General features: G+C 35.7%; 1 protein-coding gene across 1 annotated transcript; it reads right to left on the reverse strand.

Moving 5' to 3' along the window:
- Positions 1-1,778: 1,778 nt before the first annotated feature.
- HJURP (Holliday junction recognition protein) lies at positions 1,779-24,514 on the reverse strand. The gene is made up of 12 exons (XM_074165766.1): positions 24,437-24,514; positions 23,102-23,168; positions 21,626-21,690; positions 19,258-19,323; positions 19,046-19,073; positions 10,360-10,421; positions 9,112-9,210; positions 8,340-8,400; positions 5,797-7,385; positions 5,171-5,234; positions 3,947-4,034; positions 1,779-1,905 (listed from the first exon to the last, which is right to left on the reverse strand). The coding sequence occupies exons 1-12, from the start codon at positions 24,512-24,514 to the stop codon at positions 1,779-1,781; spliced, it is 2,394 nt and encodes a 797-aa protein (XP_074021867.1).

A 24,514-nucleotide genomic window follows, 5' to 3' on the forward strand; every position in this document is an offset into this window, starting at 1 on the left:
TTCAAGTATCAGTTCAATGAAACAGTGAAGAAAGAGTAAACGAAGAAATATGGTGGAAGTAGTAAAACTGTTTGGAAGGGGAGAAGAACAGAGCTCAAAACACAAAGGGCATCAATTAGCAGCATGAAATCTTTTTAAATGTGGGAAGGTATACTCCAGTAGTCGTTAAAGCATCTGACAATCACTGCAGATGCAGCCATCTAAACAGTATTGTTAGGAAAAACAACAGACTTTTGGTTATATCATACTGAAGAGTGGACTCAAGTGGATATTGGAGGGTCAGACTCTAAACATAGCTGTGTAACTTTCTCCCATTTTTTGCTACTGCTAGCATCACAAAGGTGGCACTGGGATGAGCTTATCTGCCAACATCTCAAGGTTTTTCAAGAACTACACCTCTTATAATTCTTTTGAAGTGATTTTCTTGTAGGCAATGAACAATTGCTATATCATTTAAATAAATTTACCTTCCTACCTGGGTAATCCTGCATTCAGGTAGCTGTGTAGAAGTCATATCTAGCATCAGAACATGTCCAAAACTCAATTCCAGGTTGCCTTTAAGTTATTTTAGAACACAAAACATTAATGGATTTATGTAATCTCTCAGAACTGGTGTATCAAGAAATACTGGGAAATAATTACGTCAACATATCCAAGGGGAAGATAGTTCATAAAGCATATTCCCTACAGTTCATCCATGTCTGGAACAGGAAGTAAAATGAGCCACAAAAGCATTTCTAAAAGACAAGCTTCTGTGGCTGTTGTTGAAGGAAACATAACATACAAGCGATGAGGGACAGAATGTGTGTGGGTATATTGCAGAAGTTCTTGCCTTATTACAGAGTAAACCTCACTGAAGCCGGCTTCTTGTTCCATTCAAGAACAACACTTAACAAGAATTAGTTTTAAGAGCTAAAAATAACATAAACCTGTCTGCCCTGTCTGCCCAGAAATGAAGTAAAGTGAAAGGAAAATGTTGGGTTTATTTATTTTTCCCCCTTTCTGGAGCTCAGAAAGCTGACAAGGAGCAATGCCGATAAAACAACGTACTTGACCTGACACCACTAAAACAATCTCCTTGCCAAGAAAGAACACAGCAATGAAAACCTGTGGGACCCTACCACATCACTCCCATGTATTTGCTATAGGTATGCAAACTCCTCCTGAGAATCATGAAATAACATGTTGAAAGCAGGTATCTGTTCAGAATAGATTTTTATTTAGAATATATAGTGTCACATAGAATTTTGTCAGAACAAAGAATCTAGTTATCAAATCCAATAAAAATTATAAAATTTCATTGAATAATCATTTTTGGTGAGCGACTTAGAAAATTTAACATTAAAATTACATTGCAGGCATATTACAAGTCATAGCATATAATACTGGCATTTGGATCATCCAGCCCAGTTTAGATTTTTTCATTTAATACTGATACATCTATAAAGCATGAATAAACAGGAATGCAGCAGAAAGAGCTTACTACTACTATGTTAAGAATCAAAGCTTATCAGCAGATTAAAAGTTAATACAGACCATGTTCTGTTATCATAAACACCAGTAAATACATAACTTGAACTTGGCCATAGAAAGGAACCCTGATACCCTGCAATATCTGATGAAGCCAGATGATTAAGAAGTGCCCTGTCAGAAGGCACAAATCAGTTCCTGAAGATTTATAATACAGGGAAGTGTAAGCAGGACTAATTGTATATTACATATATAAAAAACATCCTTGATTCTTAGAAGAGGAAAGAAAACCAAAACTAAACCAAACTTTAAAAATCAATATTTTCTCCGTAGCAGTCCATGAATGCTTCTTGGTGAGCTTTGACCAGGAATTCGTCCAAGGGATTGCTAGGGTTTTGGTCTTTCCCATCAGCGTAACTTAGTTTTCTGGATACCCTATAGAAAAGAATTGTTTCGATGATAAAGTAAATTACACAAAAATACCATGCTTACTGAAATTCTGATGAACCGAATGAAATTGAAACAAATCGACAAAACAAGATATCTGAACATCTTGACTGTGAACAGCAGCAGGACTCCTTGTCTGCATTCCTTTGTGCTTTCAGCTGGAGAGGAAACTTTTCATCCAATATCATTTTAGTGTCTCAGTAATACTACATTAACCTAAATTAAATATCTATTAAACTTTGAGATGCAATCTTTGAAGCTATTCACAAATAGCTAAACATGGAAGATACAAGTGAGAAAACAATTATTTCCTTGCATGTTACTTAAGAAAAGGCAGAGTTTTTTTAGCATTTCTTTTAAACTATTTTGGTTTACACCTGACAACTAAGTATAGTAGTATAGCTGTGGGACAGCAGTCACACAGAGTTGAAGAAAAGTTTATTAGTTACAAACATTTCCTTTTCTGAAATAGCTCATTCATAAACATCTTCTAAAGCCACTCCGGATAATATTAATTTTCTTTCCACAACCATTCATTACAACCTACAGCATTTTGCCACACGGCTTAGGCATAAAACTTGAGGGCTCTGAAGCCACTAAAGAGCAGCTTCACTCCTGGGAACCGTAGAAGGCTAAGAATATCACACCAGAGGCCTAAGGAAGCTGGCCAGCTGACAGTCCATTTTGGCTACAAATCAGCAAATATGCATTTATTTAATTAAGGAACAAAGAAATAGATTTTATTCCAGGTGGCTGGCAAGAAAGCACTCTGTGAAATCCTGATTTCCTACTCTCTCAAACTTCTGTACTTACATGCATTAAAGAAAGGAAAACCATTCCTTTCTTACTAATCTTATATGGAGGGCTATTTTTCTATGGAGTCAGGAAAAAGAAGTGAGGGGGAAAAAAAGAGGGAATCCAAGAACTGAGCAGAAATTTACTCAGCTAAGTGGACATCACAGAAACATGCTTGTATACTCATCAGCTTGCCTCCAGTCTTCCATCATATCAAAAAATAATCTCGATACTATCTTTATCAATATCGTTACATATTTGTAATCCAAGCCTCTACGTTTTAATTCCAGCTTTGCTTAAACTGAAACTTTTTTTTTCTTTAAATCACGCAGCCTCTTTTCTGGTCAAGTTCTCCATACAAGTAGTTTAAAAATACATTCAGGCTTCCTTTGAAGTTTTAATTTGAACATTTCAGAAAATTTTGTATGATTATCTCAAGCACAGTGAAAATATTTATTGACAGAGTTTGGGAAGGTAACATATCTTGTGGTGCCAAATTAGACTTTTTGGAAAAAAAAAATGTCAAAAATGTTTTGGAAAATAAAAATGAGAAACTGTTTAGAGAACTTTTAATGCTTTTTAATCCTGCTGCCTATTAAATTAGTTTGCAATTAAAAACCCAAGAGATCTGAAACTTGAGAATCCTTTAAAAATCATACCTTTTCTAAGGAAAACAGGTGTAGTAGGCCAGTATCCAGCAAGAACACTCCTTCCAGAGATATAAAAACACCGCCAATAGCGATAACAGCAGGAGGAGAAGATCTTGGATATCCTCCAAACAGCCAAAATGCAGGTAACTATGCTCAACTGCACAGAAGCTAACTTTTGGAAGTCCTTTTAAACGGCAATACACTGCACTCTTCATAGGCTAAGGATCTGAGACGACTTGTTAGCTCAAACACACAGACAGAATCAAATCAATTCTATAGTTATATCCAAAAAAATAAATGTCTCTATAATTAACACAAAATAAGGACTAGAGTAACTGTTCCGTTAGGCTATCTTACTAACTTTAGCTCACTGGCCATCCATGCTGGAGCCTGGCTAGTTTTGTCCACAGACACTTGCCTCCCAGTGTGGAGCCCTACAGGTGTGATTAGCTTGGGCTCTCCCAAGTATCCACGTTTATTTTCATTATAGAAGTACACATGTAAGCAACAACCTCCATACCTTTAATATGGATGTAGAGCAGCAAGAATTTCTTTTGAAATTTCTTTTCTCAAAAGGCGCTTACCTTTGGTGACACTTCTGCGCGTTTCTGGGAGAGCTGTAATTCTTCACTGCCCTAGACCAACCAGAGTGGCCATCTGCAATCACAGATTCTGGTGATGAAAAACAGTAGTGTGAAAAGGGTAAGAACACTGCTGAGTAGCATATAAACTACAGTATGTTGTGAAAACATTAGCCTCTTAAGACATGGATAACACTTCATTGGCATACTTCAATGAGTAAATTTCCTTACGAAAATATTCTAATGCAAAAGGTTAAGCTAGGCTTCTTCAAATGCTTATAATTTGTCACCATTAGAAAAAAGTAGAAGTATAAGAAACTGTTAATACCAGAACAAATGTAATACATAAATACGAGTTAAAATTTGAAGAAGGTAAAGTAAGACAGATGGGATAAGTCCATCTCAAATAATCGAATTTTTTATAATTAATCAGTAATGAAAATGCAACAAGGCAAGAACCATGCAAACAAATGCATTTCTTCTGCCATTTTCTTATTGTGTACCAGTTGACCGTATTTCAGGTCACCTTCTTCAGTATTTTCCTCTACGTATTAGTTATCTTGATGATAAGGTTCATAAAAATAAAATATGGAAAATAAAGATTAGTGATGTTACTTGGCAGGAAAAGAGTTCAGGTTGTAAGCATGCTTTAACCGATACGACATTTTTAAGGAAATTAAAAGACTAGCATCTAAAAACTTAAACTACTGTAGTTTTGGGTTGGTTTTTTAAATAAAAAAAATTCTACTGTCCTGAATTGGCAAGTGTCTTTTTATCCAGATTAATAATCTAATTCTCCATAGCAAGTGACAGTAGCCATACAACAACTCAATTGCAAGCTTTTGTAAAACTGAAGAATCCAATCAAAAGCCTTTGGTTATTCAAGTGTAGAATTAACAAACTATGCATTTCCTGCTGAACATTTAGATACAGAAAGTAAAAGCAACAGCAGACTTTATATGAAATTAAAAAAGGAAGAGAAAAACAGAGGATAATAAGCAACATGTTAGTAGGAAAAGTCCCAGTTAACCTACAGAAATGCTTCTTAAATAGCTGTTAACACGTGATTCAGAAACCCCTTTTCTGTATAGATTCGTTACTTAAAGGAACACTTAAACATATCCAATTATTACTGAGGAAGACAAGCTGTCACCTAGATGGTGGTCTATTGAGATCTGTAGGTTTACCCGTTGAAGAAAGTAGTAACTCAAAGTCTCTGAAACTAACCTTGCAGGGAAGTATCAGGAATACCAAGAAAAGTTTTATCTGAAGAAGCATGAAATCCAGAGTCCTGAAAACAAAGCATCAACAGATTACATTGGTGGAAAAACTCAGATATTATTTCACAGCTTGCCTCAAAAGAAATTACTAGGAACCTGGATGTAAGGGGCTGATTCAGAATTTAAATCAACAAGTCTAATGATTCCAATGGAACCCAGTAAAGCTTAATTTGTTTACCACATCCATCTATAAAATTTAAAAAAAGTCATCATTTCAGAAGGACAACACCTTAATTAACAAGACCACTGTTTGAGATTATTTTAACCAGTGGCATGGTTTGTTAAAATGTAACAAAATCTTTTCTTGAGCATTTTATAACTGTTTTCAAGGTTATTAAATATAGTGAACTTCCTCACGTGATCCAGGAGACTTCATGCAACTTATATTTCTAAAATATAGAAATCCCCAAAACCCCAAACCTGTAAAACCATCCTACTGACCAAATAGCACCAGAAGTATACTGTCAGTAGTTTAAACAGCTTCCAGCTCTAATCCATTTTAAGCCCTTCTCCAAATATCAGCAAAGAGTGCACAATAATTTATTATTTTTTTTTTACAAGGCCCTTAAGTACCTGACTCTGGCAGTTGCGACCATCAAACAAGCTGGGACTACTGCGACTGTATGTGCTCAAAAAATCCACGCCAACGGTTTGAAGATTAACATTTTTTCTATGAGAGGTCTGTTGACATTTTGTTGAAGGAAAGTAAAGCTCTGGTACATTTTTCAGTCGCTTTACTGGGGAACAAAAAAGATCATTTTGAAAGTTTCCTAGTCTTTTAATTCTGGGAATTGCAGATAAAGTTCGAACAGGTGAGTTAACAAGAGCATTTACAGTTTCAGACACGTGTATTCCTTCATATTTCCTTAAATTTGAAGCTCTCTGAAACACAGGAAGTTTTGGAACAGTCTCGCTACACAGTTCCTCATAGATCCTGTCAAATTCTCTATCATACTGTGTAATGGACCTCACAGAATTACTTAAATTACTCTTTACTAATCTTCCTTTCTCTTCAAGGTTCTGTGAATTTGCAAGAGGTCTGGTCAATGTCAAAGGTTTTTGGATTTCTTTGGAACACAGTTTGTAGTAGAGTTTCTCAAATGCATCTTCGTATTTCTGGGGCATCTTTGAAGGACTCTGCTTCATAGACAACGAGGAAAATAGGTGTTTGCGCTGGAAAGAAATTTGTCCTTGAGAAATTATTTTTTCAGGACTTATAAGCAAAGGATTTGATGCTCTTGCAAGAGAACCGTGGGTGACAGGTGTCAAAACGTTACTATTGCCATAGGAACTGCAAGTAGAGGAACACAACTCTGAGGTATCACCACAAGAAAAGTCAATTTTTTGTGTTCTACTCTCTTTTACCAGATGAAGCGCTGTTGACCCTGAACTGGCAGCAGACATTATAAAAGGGTATTGCCAGGAACACTTGTAAGCTGATTTTTCACTTTCTTTGCGTTTTGAATTCTTCAGTGAGACAGTAGTCTGTAACTCATCTTCAACTAGAAATGTCTCTCCCATTCTAGCCATAACATTAGGAAGAGTCTGTTTGGAGACTTTCTGGCCTTCTCCAGATACCAAATGATGTTCTAAACTTGAGACAGAGTAGTCCATTTTGATTTCATTTTTATCAGTATAAGAATAAGGTACTAGACCAGATAAATTGTTAGTTGAACACATGTCATCACAAAGTTCTCTGTTCTCATTTCTGAAAGTTTGATTCTGGATGTCTTCACTTCTGCTGCTGCATATGCTAGGTAGTACATTCTTCAGTTTAAGAGGTCTGAACCCTCTTATTTTGTCTATCGTGACATTGAGCTTTGCTCTTCTAAAATGCCGTCTTTTGTGCCTTAATTGCCCAAATACGTATTTTAACTCTTTTCTCCAAGACTGCTTTGTCATGAGCCTTCTAAATATCTCTACCATTGCTGGATACAAGTCTGCAAGAGTTACATTGTTCCAGGAGCATGTCTCATCTGCAGACTGGTATTCTTCCAAGACACTATCATAACTTTTATTCAGTTCTGGAGAAGGTCGATGCCTGGGTATAGTTATTGTATTTGGTGAAATGGGAACACCAGAAAATTGTAACTGTAGAGGTCTGGATGAAGAACATTTATTTGGCAACTCCACATTCTCTCTGAAAACAGCAGCTTGGTTGCCTATTCAAAAAAAAACCAACAAACCCTCAAATGAATCACAAAACAAAACTAGAAAAAGAAAAAAAAACACAACCCAAACCTATTAGGGCACTTCTAGTAATCTATTACATGACTTAGACTACCTGTGCCGAATGCAATTGTTTCTTACTGTAATAGTATATTTCATTAAGCTTTTTTGCCAGGCTAAATGGATGATTAACATAATCCATTAGGAAAAAATTAAACAGTTTTTCCTAACTATGTTGAATTAACAGACTATAGACGACAAATGAAATGTGTTGGAAAAAAAAAATTAAAATAGCTTAATATATAGATATAAAATATTTTCATTGTAGAGGCAGACTGTTTTGCTCTTTGTGATTTCTGACCAGGAGGAACAGCCTTATCCTGCAGGTTTTGTCGACTGTATTTGCAGATTACTTAAAAGCTTTGTACTTGGCTAGTGCCAGTGCAGCTTTTCTTGCTGAAAAGCACACCGAAAAGAATGGTTTCTGTAGTTGTTAGGCTTCAAATATTTACATCAAAAGTCTGTCTTAGGTTTGCATCAAGTCTGGAGAACTTCTGAAGAAAGAAAGTTTACTAGCAAAGTGTCAGTTGCCAGAAGATGAAAAGCCATTCAATACATTCCTTGAATTTAAAATAAGGAGACTCAAAAAAATTATGCTTTCATTTAGTTAAGCTTAATGCTTCTGAATTTTATAAATATGCATTTTATTTCCTGAGGCTATTTAAGAAAAGCTGTTTTTACATATACAAGTTACTTAATTTCTATTTTTCAAATAGATTTTGCCATAAGCAAACTAACTTTTCTTCAATAATCCAGCCTGTTCAACTTTTCAGTTGGATAAATAGTGCCCCTGTGTTTTCAATAAATTAATTATTTCTAAAAAATTTTAATAAAAACATATTTCGTAACTAACATATTTGACCAACACCCAAAAGATTCAGTTGTACCAATGAGTTCTTGCACTGGTGAAGCTAAATGAAGACTTTCTGACACCCCTTGAGGTGCTATCTGAAAAATAAACAGAAAAAAAGAGACACAATCTGTTATCCTGAATTTTTTGCATGTTAAAGGTAACATCAAAACCTTATTTGTGAAGAGTCCTGCTCTCCTTAATATACTAGGTCATTACTCTACTAGGTCCTGTACAGAGTTATGGTTATAAGGGGCTTCATAAATTTTATACTAGGAGGAAAGAGTCTAGTTTAAGACCTAAGTAACATTTTTTAAGAGTTACCAGTTAAATCTTAGAAAGTTATTTATCATCTTTGCAACTTCTACATTATGTATTTTAATCCCTTTCCCAAAAATGGGGATTTATACCTAGATAATGTATACATCTCTGGCAACTCCAGCTGTACCATAACCCTTTGCCCCTAATCCCTTTCACCCCCAAAACCAAAATAAAGCTAAAACTCCTTTTTTCTCTACAAACCTCAAATTTAAGTTTTTCAGAAAACTTACTGAAGTGAAGATAAACTTGCACGAGGGTTCAAAGAACAAAGTATAAAAGTAAAAAAAAATAAAAAATTATCTGCTCTGTGTCTTACAAATTGTTGCTGTCTGAGACCTGAGATACTAAGATATTTACATAGACAGCAAGCAGGAGAGGAACAAGGGTGGAACAGCAGAGAAGTTGTATTAGAATTCATTGTACCGTACAGTTAGAGTTCTTATTTTATTCTAATTAGCTAATAATGTAAACCAGGAGGAATACGTTACCGCAATCCATTTGGGAATTTTTCTAGCATAATCTTGTACTATCACATCCACTGGAATGTTTACATTCTCTTTACTATTCACGTCATCTACACACAGATTCTTAGAGGGGAAAAAAAAAAAAAGAATTAATTAAAACACATAGAATTTTCTGACATTGACAAACCCAACCACATTACTTAGATTTGTTTCAAACTAGTATTATTCAGATGAGGATACTGAACCAGCATAAACTTATTTTGAATGTATACATTTTATGTCAAGAAGAAAAAAAGACTCTGAGAAGGAACCGTATGTGAAGACATATAAAAAGAGATAACTAGCTAGTTTACTGATGCAGGGAAAAGCATGCACACTGCCTCAGAAGACTTATGGATAAAAACAAACACACACACAAAAAAAAAAAAACCCAAAAAGGAAAACCTAACCTAATGTTAGGTTGCAAAGCACTGGTAATTACGGCTGCAAATTTTTACATGTATTATTAACATCCCATGAATTCATATACAAATTAAGGTCTACTCTGTAATGCACCTCTATGCAAAATCTAAAAGCATTTGGTGATAAATGGCAAACATTTTTCATCAGTGAAACTCTCTGAAGCAGTTTGTATTAGCTATTGTCAGAGAAATGACAATGCCTAGCACTATGTTAAACAAGTAAAGAAAGTAAATTCAAATTTTGGTAATTGTATTTGAGCAAGCAGAACACAGGATTAGAATGGCTGTTCACACCAAAGTGCATGTTGTATTTTTCTTCATCAATGTAACTACTCTGGGTACTCCTGATACTCACAATCTAGTTTGGGAAAAAACAGCAGAAAATTCGTCTGCTTTTGTTATGGTAGTCACTATTTCAGATTTACCTTTTTAAAAAAAAAAAAAAATATAAAAATCATGTTATCTGTTTATGCTAGACTCTCAGGTGAATCATCATATTTTTATAAGATTTTTCACTTTTGTGATTCATCTGGTTATTCTTTTTCCATACTTGTAATAGCCTTTCTCATGGTTGGCTGTTCTATGCAACACATTGTATGGCTTTCTCTGGTATACTAACAATACCAAGACATAATACTACTCCATATTGGACTTCATGACATAATTTATTGAACATCTCTTTTTAAAACGGATTAGAGTCTTCTGTTGACAGTGCATCAACTCATCAGACACATGTAAGCTATTCAAATAGTTCAATTGTTTCTACTGAACACAAGATTATTCCATTATATTAGATATCAGAAGTTTTTACCTGGAAATGAATGTCTTCAAATTTTCTTCTTACTGAAGCTATATCGGCATCACTTTCTTCATCTACAATTTGAAGATAAATACTAAATAAAATCTAGTTGGACTCAAAACCAAAATGGAAATATTTTTAAAAGCACACTGTATAAGTTATAGACTAAACTGTTTTCATTTTAGAAAACAGTTTTCTACACTAAAACTCTATCTGTATTACCTTTCGATTTTAAGTCCAATTGAAAAGCATAGTTTATAGGTTCATAAGTGACTTGAGGGGAACAAAGAAGAGTGAAGATAACTTGTTTGTAACCAGTTCTTCAAGTTTTATGCTAACCATTTCAGAGAGTAAAATATTTTCAAAAGCATTGCCCTGCAAGATTCACTACTCATTATATATCATTCCCACTTATTTCCCACTACATTCCTAAATATCCCAAGTCTTCCAACTCAATTTTTAGATATTCTATGAGTATTTTTGTGAATGGAATGCAAAAAAACCATTCTTTTGCTAGATGTAGCCGGATCATAAAAGCTGTGGTTGCATTGTAAGCCCTGATTTCTAAATTTCCCTGTTATATCTTTCTCCCACAATTGTGTTCACCACAATGAGGGAAAGAGGAGAATAATCCTAAAAAGGAAACCAATGAGTGAAAAATCATCTTGGTTATGATACCTACTACATCACTGCCTCTTCATGCTATTCTTAAATTACTAAAAACAGAATGAAAATCTTTTCCAGCTAATCCCATCTTCCTTTTTTGTTCCCTGTCAGTGCAATCACCACCTAAAGCTCTGTGGACAGCTGCTGCCATAGAGCTAGGATAAAGACACATATGAAAGAAATATTATCCTTGTGGGAGACAATACAATTTTGCATCTTCTGGTGAAAATGTTGAGTAAGAAGAGGGTTGGCTTTGACAGTCAACCTGACCCCAGTAGGATTATTTTATTAGAACCGAAACCCATACCTGTCAGATTATCAAAGTTTCTTCCCACATGACTAATGGAAGACAAAGTTGTGGTCACTTTATCCACAGGAAAACAGTTACTAAGCATCCATAGTGGAGGAAGCAGTAAGAACATCAATATTTTAATCTAGAAGTTTCAGCCTCCAGTTTCTCTTGTAACAGCTGATACTCTCTTTCTACCACGCACTCTTCTTCCTCCAGTAGAATTGGGCACAAAACTGGCAAACTGCTCCCTAAATGGTCACTGAGACGACCAGACTGCTACAAAAATGGGAGGTTCTTGAAATAAAGGTAACAACTCCAGTGTTTGGGATTGGTCAACTCCATTGCACTAGTTACAAATAATCAGAAAATAGCTTGTATCATAGAATGAAGTGATCTGTGTAAAAGTTGAATACTCTTCTAGGTGTCAAACCTCATAGAAGTGTAACTTTAGTATGTCTTCAATGTATTTTCAGTCATACCTCAAATTACTAGAACATTAACTATTAGCAGAGGACCACGGAAAAAGCAAAGTATCTTCTCCAGGGAACCTTAACGTGTTTTTAAGGGCCAAAAGGGAAACTTGGGAACACCTTTGTTCCACAAGTGAAGAGAGAAAAAATTTCTGAAAACTCGCACCTTTCTCTCTGGAAAATTTGACCTATAATACAGAAAGTTATTTCACTGGAGATGTACTCGATACACTATCATCACCTAAAAGATTATATCCTGTTTAAAAGATGAACATGTTAGTAAGGGCGTTACTGTGAATTTTAAGTTTTGACTTTGATGTGATCTTATAAACTTATATACTCTTAAATAAATATACAATTCAGATTGAACTTTCCCCTTTCTCTCCAAATAAACTAATTTTTCTGTGACAGTAATAGACACAGGAAATCGTTCAGATATCACTGTACTTTGCCATGCTACTTCTTGTGAAACCAAAGGAGGTAGACCTAACAATTTTCCCTACTAGGGGCAGACCAATACATGTGAGAGCTGTTTCACTTTATCTGTGCTTGCTGTTGATAGTCCTTGCATAGTTTTAGAATAAAAATACCTTATAATATCTGGAAGAAACACTGGCTTCACTGAGAAGCGTGAAGCATTCTGTATGAATACTAAAAATTGAAAAAAACCTGCCAAAGCTAAAGTTTTAGCTAAAGCAGCTAAAGATATGCTTTTTCTTAACAGTTAGCATGCCCTATTACTAACCTTTTAGATATTTAGAAAAAAACAAACCCAAAACCAAAAAAAAAACACCCACAACACCTAAGTGAATTCCATTTTTAAGTGAGGAATCCAACCCCACATCTCTAAGAAACTAGTTTCTAGGTCTTACTGTATTTGAAGATAACTGGGACTCAACAAGTCTGCTATAAATCCTCTCCAGTCTCTTCCTAGAACATTCACAAGAGAAGGAAGAGGAGTGTATAATCAATATTATTGTATGCTGCTATGAAGATACCAGAGTCTAAACTGCATCACTCATTTATCCCCACGAGTGCAAAAGACACAAAGAACACTTACAGAAACTAAGCTACAGATGCTTCTGAAATTTCCTTCCTGTATTTCATCGCGCAGGTTCAGAAAAAACAAAATCACATTTTTTAAATTTGCAGAAATTATTTTATCATTCAAATAGATGTTTGAAATTATCCCCTCAAATGACAGGAGGGCAAGTTTCAGATTGCTCTTTTCTGTTTTCCCTCAACAGAGAGGTAATCATCTGCCTTGGAAATAACTATGTGTATGAAGCACCTAATTTATATCAGAGTATTTAAACACTAGCTAACCATATTTTCCTGCAACTGCTGTTTTAATCATTAAATGTTGGTTACCACCTAGCCATAGTTTAAGTTATGCAAAATAGTAAGTTTTTATATGCACAAGAATCAAAAGATCTTGAGTAATACAAGTTTTAAATATTTTAAAGACATTCATTCAGATATTGTTATCACTAACTAATACAATCAAATAATTATTTGGGAAAACAAGGTCAAAATCACACAAAACTTTGCAGACAGGCCACAAGACTGATGCTGAAACTGCTACAAACACTACTGAAGATGTATTGTTGCAGCTGAATGCCATATCCATGTTTACCAGACCACTACAAATTAATGTATATATTCTAATTATTAATAAAACTTCTATTGCCACTTATGCCAAAGTTTTAATTTTGCTGTTCCTTTCTTTATTAAGAAGAGACAATTGAACATATTCCACATTATCTTTCCAACCTATCAAGGATTCAGAAATGAGATTTTAAAATGTGGATATTGATTTCACAGTACTACCAGTACCTCAGTCTCTTGTTATTCTTATTCTCTACTTTCCGAAAGGGTACAGAACATGTATTGAATTTATTACTACTATGTCAGAAAACTATGAAAAAGTTATTTGCAATCTTTTTCAAAATGTTTAAAATAACGGTAGCTAAAACGTAAATTTAAAAACCCACCTATGTCAGATGTATCCACACGAGATTTCTCAGGAGATACCTTAAAAGCACATGAAAGGAATTTTAAAACCTAGTAGCATAAGTTATATTAATTAGTCTGTAGAGTTTTCTGCTCTCACTACTTGCTCAATTTTTTGGGAAGGGGGTGGTGGTGGTGGTAATGAAACAAACACAGTCACATTCCACAAACTATGTCCAAATAACACCATCTTTATTAATAAATCTGTACACTAATTTGTCTTCATTCACATTTGGTTACTCAATGGGGAAAACTATTTTCTTCCCAGCCCTTCTATATTCAGCCAAATAATTCAAGGAAAAGCTGTTATACAACAAGAGCAAAAAACCATTTGACTGATGAATTCAAATCACCCAATATTTATCAGTATGTCCTGGGGATTTTCTCTGTATTCCAATGTATAAGAAAAGTTTCTTAACTGCCCACTTTAAACAATTCTAATTGCCTACTTCAAACAACCTATATATATTTCAAATAGTTTTTTGCTCTATTTTGTAGAAGTCTTGATAGTTGCATAAAAAGCTCATTTATATACATAAAGAGCCTTTTCTAAATGGTTACAATTTACATCTAACATCACTTTCTTCAGAATGTCTTTTAAAAAAGTCTGTTTTGTCCAGCTCAATCACAAAATCAGTGTATTGTGCGTTAAAATGACACCAATAAAGTGAGACAATCCTAGCTACCATCTATGTAGAACAAATAATTAGGAGTGACCAGTGAGATGGCTGATATCACTCTTTAAATGCTGAATATTTTCTCCTTAAGAAGATAAGGAGTCAAAAGAAGTTATTCCATATGACCACAGATTCTGCACATCATAATTAAAAAAGTTAGATGCACATATTGCTTAACTGAAAAGACACTTGATGGCTTAAAGCTTATGTCCAACTGCTCTATCTCCCTTAAACTTAAAAGAAGAGTAGAATTCAGATGAAATCCAAGGCTGTTATTCGATACCCCAAATATCATAATGGAAGGATATATAATTATATGAAACATATGTGAAGCCTACCACATAAACAATGTGAGTAGGGACATAGTAAAAATAATAAAAAAATGCATAAATCCACCATCACAAAATATATTAGACCACCACATATAGAAGTCCAGAGCTTGAATTCATCACCATGTCAAAGCACAGAATCTATCAGGGGAGGTAACAGTCAGGGAAAGTATACTAGATGATCAACATTAATCATAATATGACAATTTTAATTTTACACAAACATGTACCTGGTAAATAAATACACATCTTTCATAAAATAATGCAATTACATGTGGGGAACTACATGAGGGGAAATATAAAGCAATTGTTTAATAAGATACTTGAAATTTGAAGAACTGCAGGAAAATACTTTAAGCCCTCGATATTTTCAGAAGTACTTATTTAAGGAGAATAAAATAATTCAATTCAGCAATTAGTAGATCTTAAAAATCTAATTTTATAGCTATGGTACAGGACCACCTGCTCATGTTTAATTACTTAGCTTTTGACTACATAAATACATTTTTCCAAAGAGGCTTTATAAAAGTAGATGCAATGTGGTATCCATACCCGATGCATTGTTGAATGTTCATCTTCAAAATCACTGGTCTGTTGCTTTGACATATCTGAGCATGCATAGGAGGGAAAAAAAAAAAATTTTAATATGATAGATCACAGATCAATATTGTACCTGAACTCATTAATTCTTCATTCATATATACTCTTATTTGTTTTGAAAAATATTTAACAAATGGAGAACATAGGACTGAAACAAAGAACAGACAAGCAACAGAACAACATCCTAGTCAAATATGGCAGACTAATTCTGATCAGAGATGCAGATCTACCACATTACATGTTTTCTTCTTAACCCACGAAGCACCACAAAAAATACAATTTGTTCCTTTATCGGGGGATATTCACTTGTGGAAAAAGAAGACAAAAGCAAGCTTCTTGTGCATTTTTTTTTTGCATATATTGAAAAGAATAAGAAAAATACTAAGTTCTGAAGCCTGAGGATAGTGCTCCAAACCTTTCTTGCATCTTTTTAACGATTTTTGGTAAGAGAGACTTCCAAAACCTGTCTTCCTGCACAGATAGACCCACCCACAGTCTTTGTGCCTCTAAGCAGTTACTGTTGCTATTAAAATTACTCAGACTGAAAACTGTTTTGATATTGCTGAAAAAAGTTATATTTCTAACCATCGCCTTTTAGATTTAAAGAGGTATCTATAAAAAGATACAACTTCTCAAGTCAGTATACAGTGTATATGATTATGATTTGCATATAAAAATTAGCGCCTAAACCTAGAGTTAATACTGCATAAAATCACAGAAATTCAATCTTTCCCAAAAGAGAAGATCTATATTTCTAAACGTACAACTCTGCTGATACTAAGGCTGTAGTGCAACATCTCATAATTGGATGCAATGTGACTTAGACTTAAATTATAAAAGTAATACACGTGCTTTAGCAGATATGTTTACCCTACTCAAGACCCTCACTAAAAAAGTTTCTGTTTAATGAAGAATTTGTTGTCCTTGCTTTTTTCTACATTTCTGTTTCCAGATAAATTGTCAAATATCACAGGTGATTTACTTTTTTGGTTAAATGTTGAGATAACTTCTCATACATAACTCAGGCACATATGTATTATTTACTTCTATAAACACTTAATATGCTTGGCACTATTAAATAATACATCTAAAGATTTCCAGTGTTCTAAAGACTTAAGGCATGTGGAAAGGAACCTAAAGATGTCATCTATTCTTTCTTCCGTTTTAAAGCATGAACAAGTATACCTAACTCACCTCTAGGAGAAGTCTAACCCATTCTTAAGAGCAACTCCATAATCTCTAAGAAAGATATTTCAGGACTTCTTATGTTTACATTTAGAAAGCTTTTCTAATATTTATTTATCTAGATAAGAGTCCTGAGAAACATAAACATCACCTGGCAACAACTAAAAATCAATATGCATTATTGACATTCCTTTCATACCAAATCTGAAACACAGCAACCACTAGAAAAAAAAACAGATTAACTTTATCCCAGCTGAAACCAGCACAGCAGCTCTTGTCTTCCCCAACTCCCCCTCCCCATTTAAGTCCTATCACCAGGGGCTCTAGGAATTTTTTCCTTTTTCTGACTCACTCCAGCTAGTCAAATTACTACTGAATACAAAATAAAGAACTCCACCACAAGTTTTATCACTGTTGATACATTAACTTTTATTACTGCCATATATTAAAAAAAAAAAAAACACACAACAAAACCCCAAAAATCAACACTTAAAAAATTGTCATTTTACCCAGGAAAACTTCATAGGGGTACTGGACTTTTTATCCAAATAGTAAAAATAGATTCTAGCAAAATCCAGAATTGTAAGTTGAAAAAAATAACATAAGTTATATTCCAAGGGAAGGAGTTAATTAATAAGTATTTGGGTCTTATAAAGATATTTTAAATCTTCGCAATTCATAGCACAGAACTTTATATATCCTAATTGAAAACACATATCAGGCCCACATAAAAGTATAGAACAAGAATAAGTAAAATTTGCACATTAGGTTTAATAATCCATAGCCAGAAGCAGCTAGCCTTTTTTTTCGTTGTTCTTGGGTTGGTTTTTTTTTTGGTGTGTGTTTTGAGGTGTTTTTAAAGGTAAGACCAACCACGACCAGACAGTTCAAATGCTTATTCCATGTACTTTTGTATTCCAAATAAAAGAAGTCAGTGCAAGATACAATTTGCTTAAATTGAACAAAATCCGTGAGGTTCTATCTTTTATAGCATATAAATACATATAAATCTGTAAAAAGCAGGTTTTTCCTTATAACAAAAGCTGTCAACACTAGTGCTCTTCCCACACCTTCAATATTTAGTTAAGTATTTCTTCCCTAGGATAACTTAAAACATAATTAAATAATAAAGACTTTGCTCAAGTTATATTAAAATTTGGAAAAAATATGTAATGTATCAATTCTTCTGCTTTTCTACCTTATCTGTAATGCAGTACACTAAGTTTGAATTTAATTAGATCAAGCCTCCATGGCATTAAAGAAACCCCCAAGTAAATTCCTTCAGTAAGAACTACTAAAGCATTTAGACCTTAGGTCAAAACACAGATTAACAAAACATTACTTCTAAAAAAACTTCAAATACTGTGTCTTTAAAAAAACAAACAACTAACTGCTAGGTGCTTGCTTTCTGAGTTTCACTGCAGATTGTAGCCAGTCATTTTTTGTACTATTCAGACCCATCGGCACATATTTTCTAAAAGTTAGAGGCAAAGGTCTGGACCACGTGAATCTTTTTGTACCAGACTCTTATTCCCTGGCTCAACAGTTTAATATCATTCTGATTCACAGTCTATACCTGAACCCTATATGGACAAATGTTTTTGTGGGATTGTAAAGGGTGAGGGACACAGGTGGTGTTTTGTCCTCAGATGTTCAGCAGAAAAGTTTCTTGGAGGAATATCATAAGTTAAGCAACACCAAAAAATCCCACCTCAAAACCTTCAGAAAATAAAGCCCAACATACCTGTGCTGTACTACACATCATAATTTCCCCCCATCATTTATCCCAGTAAGAAAAATATATTTTATTGTAACACACACATCCTTTTCAGAACAATGAGAAAAACTTCAGATGTCATACAACTCCTTAAGTAGTACAAGAGCTACACTTCGATGTGCAGTCTTGATTTAACTTCCATCATGATACTTGATCTCTAATGAAATAACTATACACTACTTTTTCCTGCAGGCAGTCTGATTCATTCGGTATACAGAATAATCTGCTAAACTTTTGATAACTCATCATGCAACTTCATGCGATTCTTTTAACACAGATTTTTTAATATGCTTACTTATCTAGTTATTTTTTAAAAGCTAGCAACTTCCTAATATCTCCACTTGTACATCCATGTAAGTCAGGGTTGGAATTTTTAGATTCAGTGAATATCTGACAAAACTGACAAATACAACAAAAAGCATACTGATGAGGGGAGATTATTTTAATCAACTTGTAATGATACCAAACCCAAGTATAATGTATTTACTGATCTTAAACATTTTAAACTACATTTCACAATACTTATGAACGTAAGTACTGTTAGCTTTTTGAGTGGTTCCCCTCACAGAAAAACAGCAAGTATCCTAAAGAGTTTGGCATAAAACCAGGATGTCTTCTATTAAGTCAAGACTCTTTTGATAAGATAATTTATAGCACTTATTTTTTAAAAAAAAAACCAAAACCTTTACCTGCTTTCCTTTGACTTCCTCTATTACACTGCAATTAGAAAAAGAAAAAAAAGCCATGTCAGAAGAATCTTAGTATTGTAAAGGTATTTTAACCAGTGCTTTTGTTTACTTTGGTATATTTCACAACTAGGCACTTCCTAAATAACCTTTCAGTTTCCTTCAGGTTTCCTATGGCCTGATCAGAAAAGCCACAAATACATGGTAAAACTTACCTGATCATTCACTTCTTGCCGTACTGTTGCTGTTAAAATCACTACAAGAACATAAGCTACAGCTACCTGAGCCCATATGAGAGGCTAAGAAAGAGAACTGCTCTTACAGTCCTTAATGGATTTAGTCTGTAAAATTCTGCAGCAATGCTTAGTAGATGACACAGAAGATATTACCAGAAGCAGAAAAGGAAAGGGAAATACAGCCCTTCTTCTGTCTTCTTTAAATCCACCCTCGTTCCCCTCACTCTGTGGGGTTCAGAACAGCTTCTGTGTTAACTACCAAGGTACACTACCACAACTTCGCTTTTTAAACAGATATTAGGAATGTAGCAGCAAGGTGACTTTTGACAGTTACATGAAACACACTGGGATTTTGATGAAATTCACTGTTGAGTCCTTTTGGGGAATTTTAGGAAACAGAAAAACAGGCAACTGCTTGTTTAATATAAATATTCAGAATAAAAAATTCAGATCATATGCCCACAACAGTAACGGCTTTAGCCTGACACAGGCGGCGAGTACTGAGACTGCAAAGATACTTTAATCACTCTCGCATTATTTTACAGAAAAAAAAAGTCTAAAGATCAGTAAGCCCTTCAGAATTGAAAAGCTTATTACCTGAACCAAGATAAATTGATTCAATGCATGTTAACTTCAATGACAACAGTCTGATGGGATCCAAAAGTCCGCGTCCCCATCAGACAGCATTGTTTTAAAAAAAAAAAAAAAAGGTATTTTTCTAGGTTCACCAGCAGCGTTAACCACTGGTAAATGGTCATATATTTTAGTTCATCTCATCTGACAGTCTTAACTAATCTATCCTAAAACTCTATTTTAAAGCAGATGTTGACTTAATTGATTAATACCTTTTGCAAATATATGGCACAGGAAGACTAGAATATGTTCCTATATCTACGTAGAATCATAGAATAATTTGGGTTGGAAGTGACCTTTAAAGGTCATCTAGTCCAACCACTCTGCAATGAGCAGGGACATCTTCAACTAGATTAGGTTGCTCAGAGGCCCATCCAACCTGACCTTGAATGTTTCCAGGGTCACCGATCTCCATCTAGACATTGAGCCATTGACCACTACCCTCTGGATGTGACCATCCAACCAACTCCTCATCCACCAAACAGGTCACCCATCAAATCCATATCCCTCCAATTTACAGAGAAGGATGTAGGGGACTGTGTCAGAGGCCTAACAGAAGTCCAGGTAGTCAACATTCGTAGTTCTTCCCTTGTCCACTGATGTAGTCACTCCTTCACAGAGGGCCACTACGTTGGTCAGGCAGGACTTGCCCTTGGTGAAGCCATGCTGGCTGTCTTAAATCATCTCCCTGTCCCCCATGTGCCCTAGCGTAGCTTCTAGGAGGATCTGTTCTGTCATTTTCCCAGGCACAGAGGTGAGGCTGACAAGTCGGTAGTTCCCAAGGTCCTCCTTTCTACCTTTTTTCAAAAATGGGTGCAATGTTTCCCTTTTTCCAGTCACTGGGGACTTCACCTGACTGCCATGACTTTTCAATATCATGGAGAGTGGTTTGGCAACTACACCAGCCAATTCCCTCAGGATTCTGGTACACATCTCATTGGGTCCCACAGATTTATGTATGTTCATGTTCCTCAGGTAGTCACGAACCTGATCTTCTCTTACATTGGGAGGGACTTTGCTCCCCCAGTCCCTGCCTTGTGGTCGCATCTACTTGAGGCGTGTGGGAAGAGAGTTTGCCAGTGAAGACTGAGGCAAAAAAGTTGTTGAGAACCTCAGCCTTCTCCTCATCTCTTGTTACCAGTTTGACGGTCTTACTCATTGCAGGGGTATGCTTCCTTTGATCTTCCTTTTTTTGGCTGACATATCTGTAGAAGCCCTTTTTGTTATTCTTTGCATCCCTCACCAAGTTCACTTCCAGCTGTGCCTTGGCCTTCCTGATCCCATTCCTACACAACCGGGCAGCCTCCGTGTACTCTTCACAGGACACCTCTCCCTGCTTCTACTGCCTCTCTTTCTTGCGCTTTAGTTTGACCAGCAGGTCTTGACTTAGTCATGCCAGTCTCTTGCCCTTACTTCCTGATTTCTCACACCTGGGGATCAAGAGCTCTTATGCTCTATGGAAAGTGTCCTTAAAGCTCTGCCAGCTCTGTTCTGCTCCCTTGTCCCTGAGGGCAGTTTCCCAGGGGATCCTAATGACTAACTCCTTGAAGAGCTGGAATTTTGCTTTCCTAAAATTCAGGGTCCTGACTTTACTCTTTGCCTGACCCGTATCCCTCAGGACTACAAACTCTACCAGTCCATTTTTTTATATTATATATGAAAAAAAAAAACACGCTACATTTTGACTGCATTGTAGGACTATATTATTAGATACCTGAAATACTTCCTTCTTCCATTTCCTAAGCTTTTTGGTTGACACTTTTGTCCATTGTTTTGGTCCTAGAAATAAGAAGAGATATCAATATAAACATAGCTTTTCTTACAACACCATCTATACCGAGTATCATTCTAACAAACACAAACATCTAGGAACAACATATTACATAGTAACAAAACATTATCAAAACTGAACAGTCTCCAATAGAATTGCTGAAACAAAAACTTAGAGAAAAACAAACCAAGAAAATTTTGTAATTGCAAGTTAATCGAGAAGTCAAGCAAAAAAAAAATAATTCATATGCTGAATCTAACAACATGGAGCTAAAATCCAAAGAGCATTACAGCCCCAGATGCTACGAAGAGGTGATAAAAAAGCAATTATTTTCCTTTTTAAATCGTATTTAATGCATGTGGACTACATGGTACCTGAGGTTACTTAAAGGCATAATTAAGGCAATAAAGGACCGAGATCCATATTATTTCCATATTGAATAGAGGTTACTAAACCAAAACCATAACCAAGCCTTTAAAAATTCAAAGACTGTCTTACAGTGTTGTAAGCATGTTTCCTTCCTCCCCCTCTCTCGATGGACAATATATATTAAATGCTATAAAATGCAAACTTCCCAGTCTGTAAAAGCCTTTAAAAAGTAAATCATATTTGGTGCAACAATTGCATTGGGCTTGATACTGTGGTAGTACTTCATGTGTATGTCCAGTAAGCTCTTCTTTATGAGAACTGATATGGTCATTTACATATCATAATCCTCACTTCAGTGAAGATAAAAACTATCAGAACGTGTTATTTCCCAGTAAAGCCACAAGGTACTAAGTCACAAGTCCCCCTGAGCAATGTAATTTACAACAAGGTTTTTTCCACAATAAGCTCTCCATAAGCATTATCAACTCTATAATGGATTACCAGTTATAATGAAACACTGGAAAAATATGACAGGGCATAATGTGGTACAGATTTATGCTAACCACATGAACATTCAGTGAAAAGTTAAAGAGACTATCTACCCAGTCCACCCTGACACTTGACATAACAAAAATTTATCAGAGCAGCCTTCAGAATACTAAGAGGAGATGAAGTTATAACACCTATTCATGCATATCAACTTCCTGCTAATACCTCCATTCCTTTGTTTCTCCTCAGTCTTCTCCATTTTGATTCTTCTTTTTACAAGACACATCCAAATATTAACCATTGTTATCCTGAATTTAGCTAGTAACATTTTTCTGTTGTCTAAAACAGAGCACACAATGGACTAATATGATGCATATAAATTCTCCAGGTATTATATGCATGTATTGAAGTTTACATACGAAATGACATACGTAAGTGAACAAAAATTCAATATCTGTTGCAATGAAATGTTGTATAACTGTCAAGAGTCGCACGCTTCATCGCACGCTTCACTAAATCTAAATATACTGTATGTAAATATTGAAACTTTAAGGTTCTTACCATCAGGTGTATCATAAGTGAGAGTTTCCATGGAAATGAGTAAATCATCTTCAAAAGGATGATTATACTAAGTAAAAAGGACAATTAAAGATTAGAAAAATTGATTAAAACAATGTATTTAACAGGCATTTTAAGTATTGTTTTTATACAACTTTGTTTTGACCAAACCATGAAATTGTCAGTATATTGTTTTATTGGCTGAAGTTAAAAGTCAGCCCTGTGGAAATACCAATTCCTAGAGGAAACACATTTTAAGCATGTATGTGAGTCAGTCAGTTTCAAGAAATAAGCCACTGACAAAATGGGGCTTCAGAGTTTTCATAAGTGGTTAAGTTACTCCATTGCAGATTTTCTTGTAAACTTCGGTAGTTTCTTGAAGCAGCCACTTGGCATAGACCTACAGTTCACAACATACAAAAATATCCAATCTAATGCTAGATGAGAAAACTGCTCTAGAACCAGACCTACCCTTAAGACAGTCCCTAGACATTAGCACAAAACATTTCGCTGAACAGCCAAGCTGACATTCCTGAGCAAACACATGCATCTCTGGATGGAAGCATATGGTTCCCACATCTTTAACACAAAATGGCTCTAAAGTAAGGAGCATTTGTGGAGGGAGTGTCCCACTTTCTGTAGTTTCATTGAAAATATCTCATCTAATGCTAGCTAACTTGAGTTAAGGGCACAACTTGGACTTATATTTAAGTCACTTATTTAATGCTGGCAATCCCGGATCTAAGTTTTATGGATGTATTTGATATTTACCAGCTTACTCATGCCAAGGCACAGGAGCGCATGGCTCAGCACAAACTGCAAAGCTCCACAAGGCCTTGGGTGACAGCTGCTTTTAGCAGCCAGTAAGAATAGGAGTTTGTGACACCACGTATAATTAAATAACGAAGATAATTCAATGTCACCCACTGCAAATTAATGCACAGAAAGGAAATTGAACCCGTCAGTACTGACACACCAGGACTTAACAGGCCGTCAGAAAGGAGGGGAGGAGAAAGGGCTGTCACAGCCTAAGGCGAGGTGGGCAGAGGGCCGCTCTGCCTAGCGGCCTTCCAGAAGCTGTCAGAGGGACGCATGAGGGCGGCCCCGCCCGGTCAAGGCACGCCACACGCCATTTCAGCGAGAGAAACCGGAGAAGCGGAGACCGCGCTCCTGAGACAGGCAGGAAGGAGCAAGGCAGGGCGGCGGCGGCAGCCTGGAAGGCCCCACGCTGCACGGCCGCCCCGGTGACAGAGCTTCCCCGCCGCCTCAGGCAAGCGACGAGGGCCCCTGCCAACGGCCCCCGCCGAACGGCCGGGAGCGCGTGAGCGCGGCCCTCACCTGCTCCAAGATGCTGTGGATGGAGGTCAGGAAGCGGTTGTTGCTCCGCTGCAGACGCTCGCCCAGGTCAAAAGCCAT

This window comes from Numenius arquata, chromosome 1 (assembly GCF_964106895.1).
Source record: "Numenius arquata chromosome 1, bNumArq3.hap1.1, whole genome shotgun sequence".
Taxonomy (NCBI): Eukaryota; Metazoa; Chordata; class Aves; order Charadriiformes; family Scolopacidae; genus Numenius; species Numenius arquata.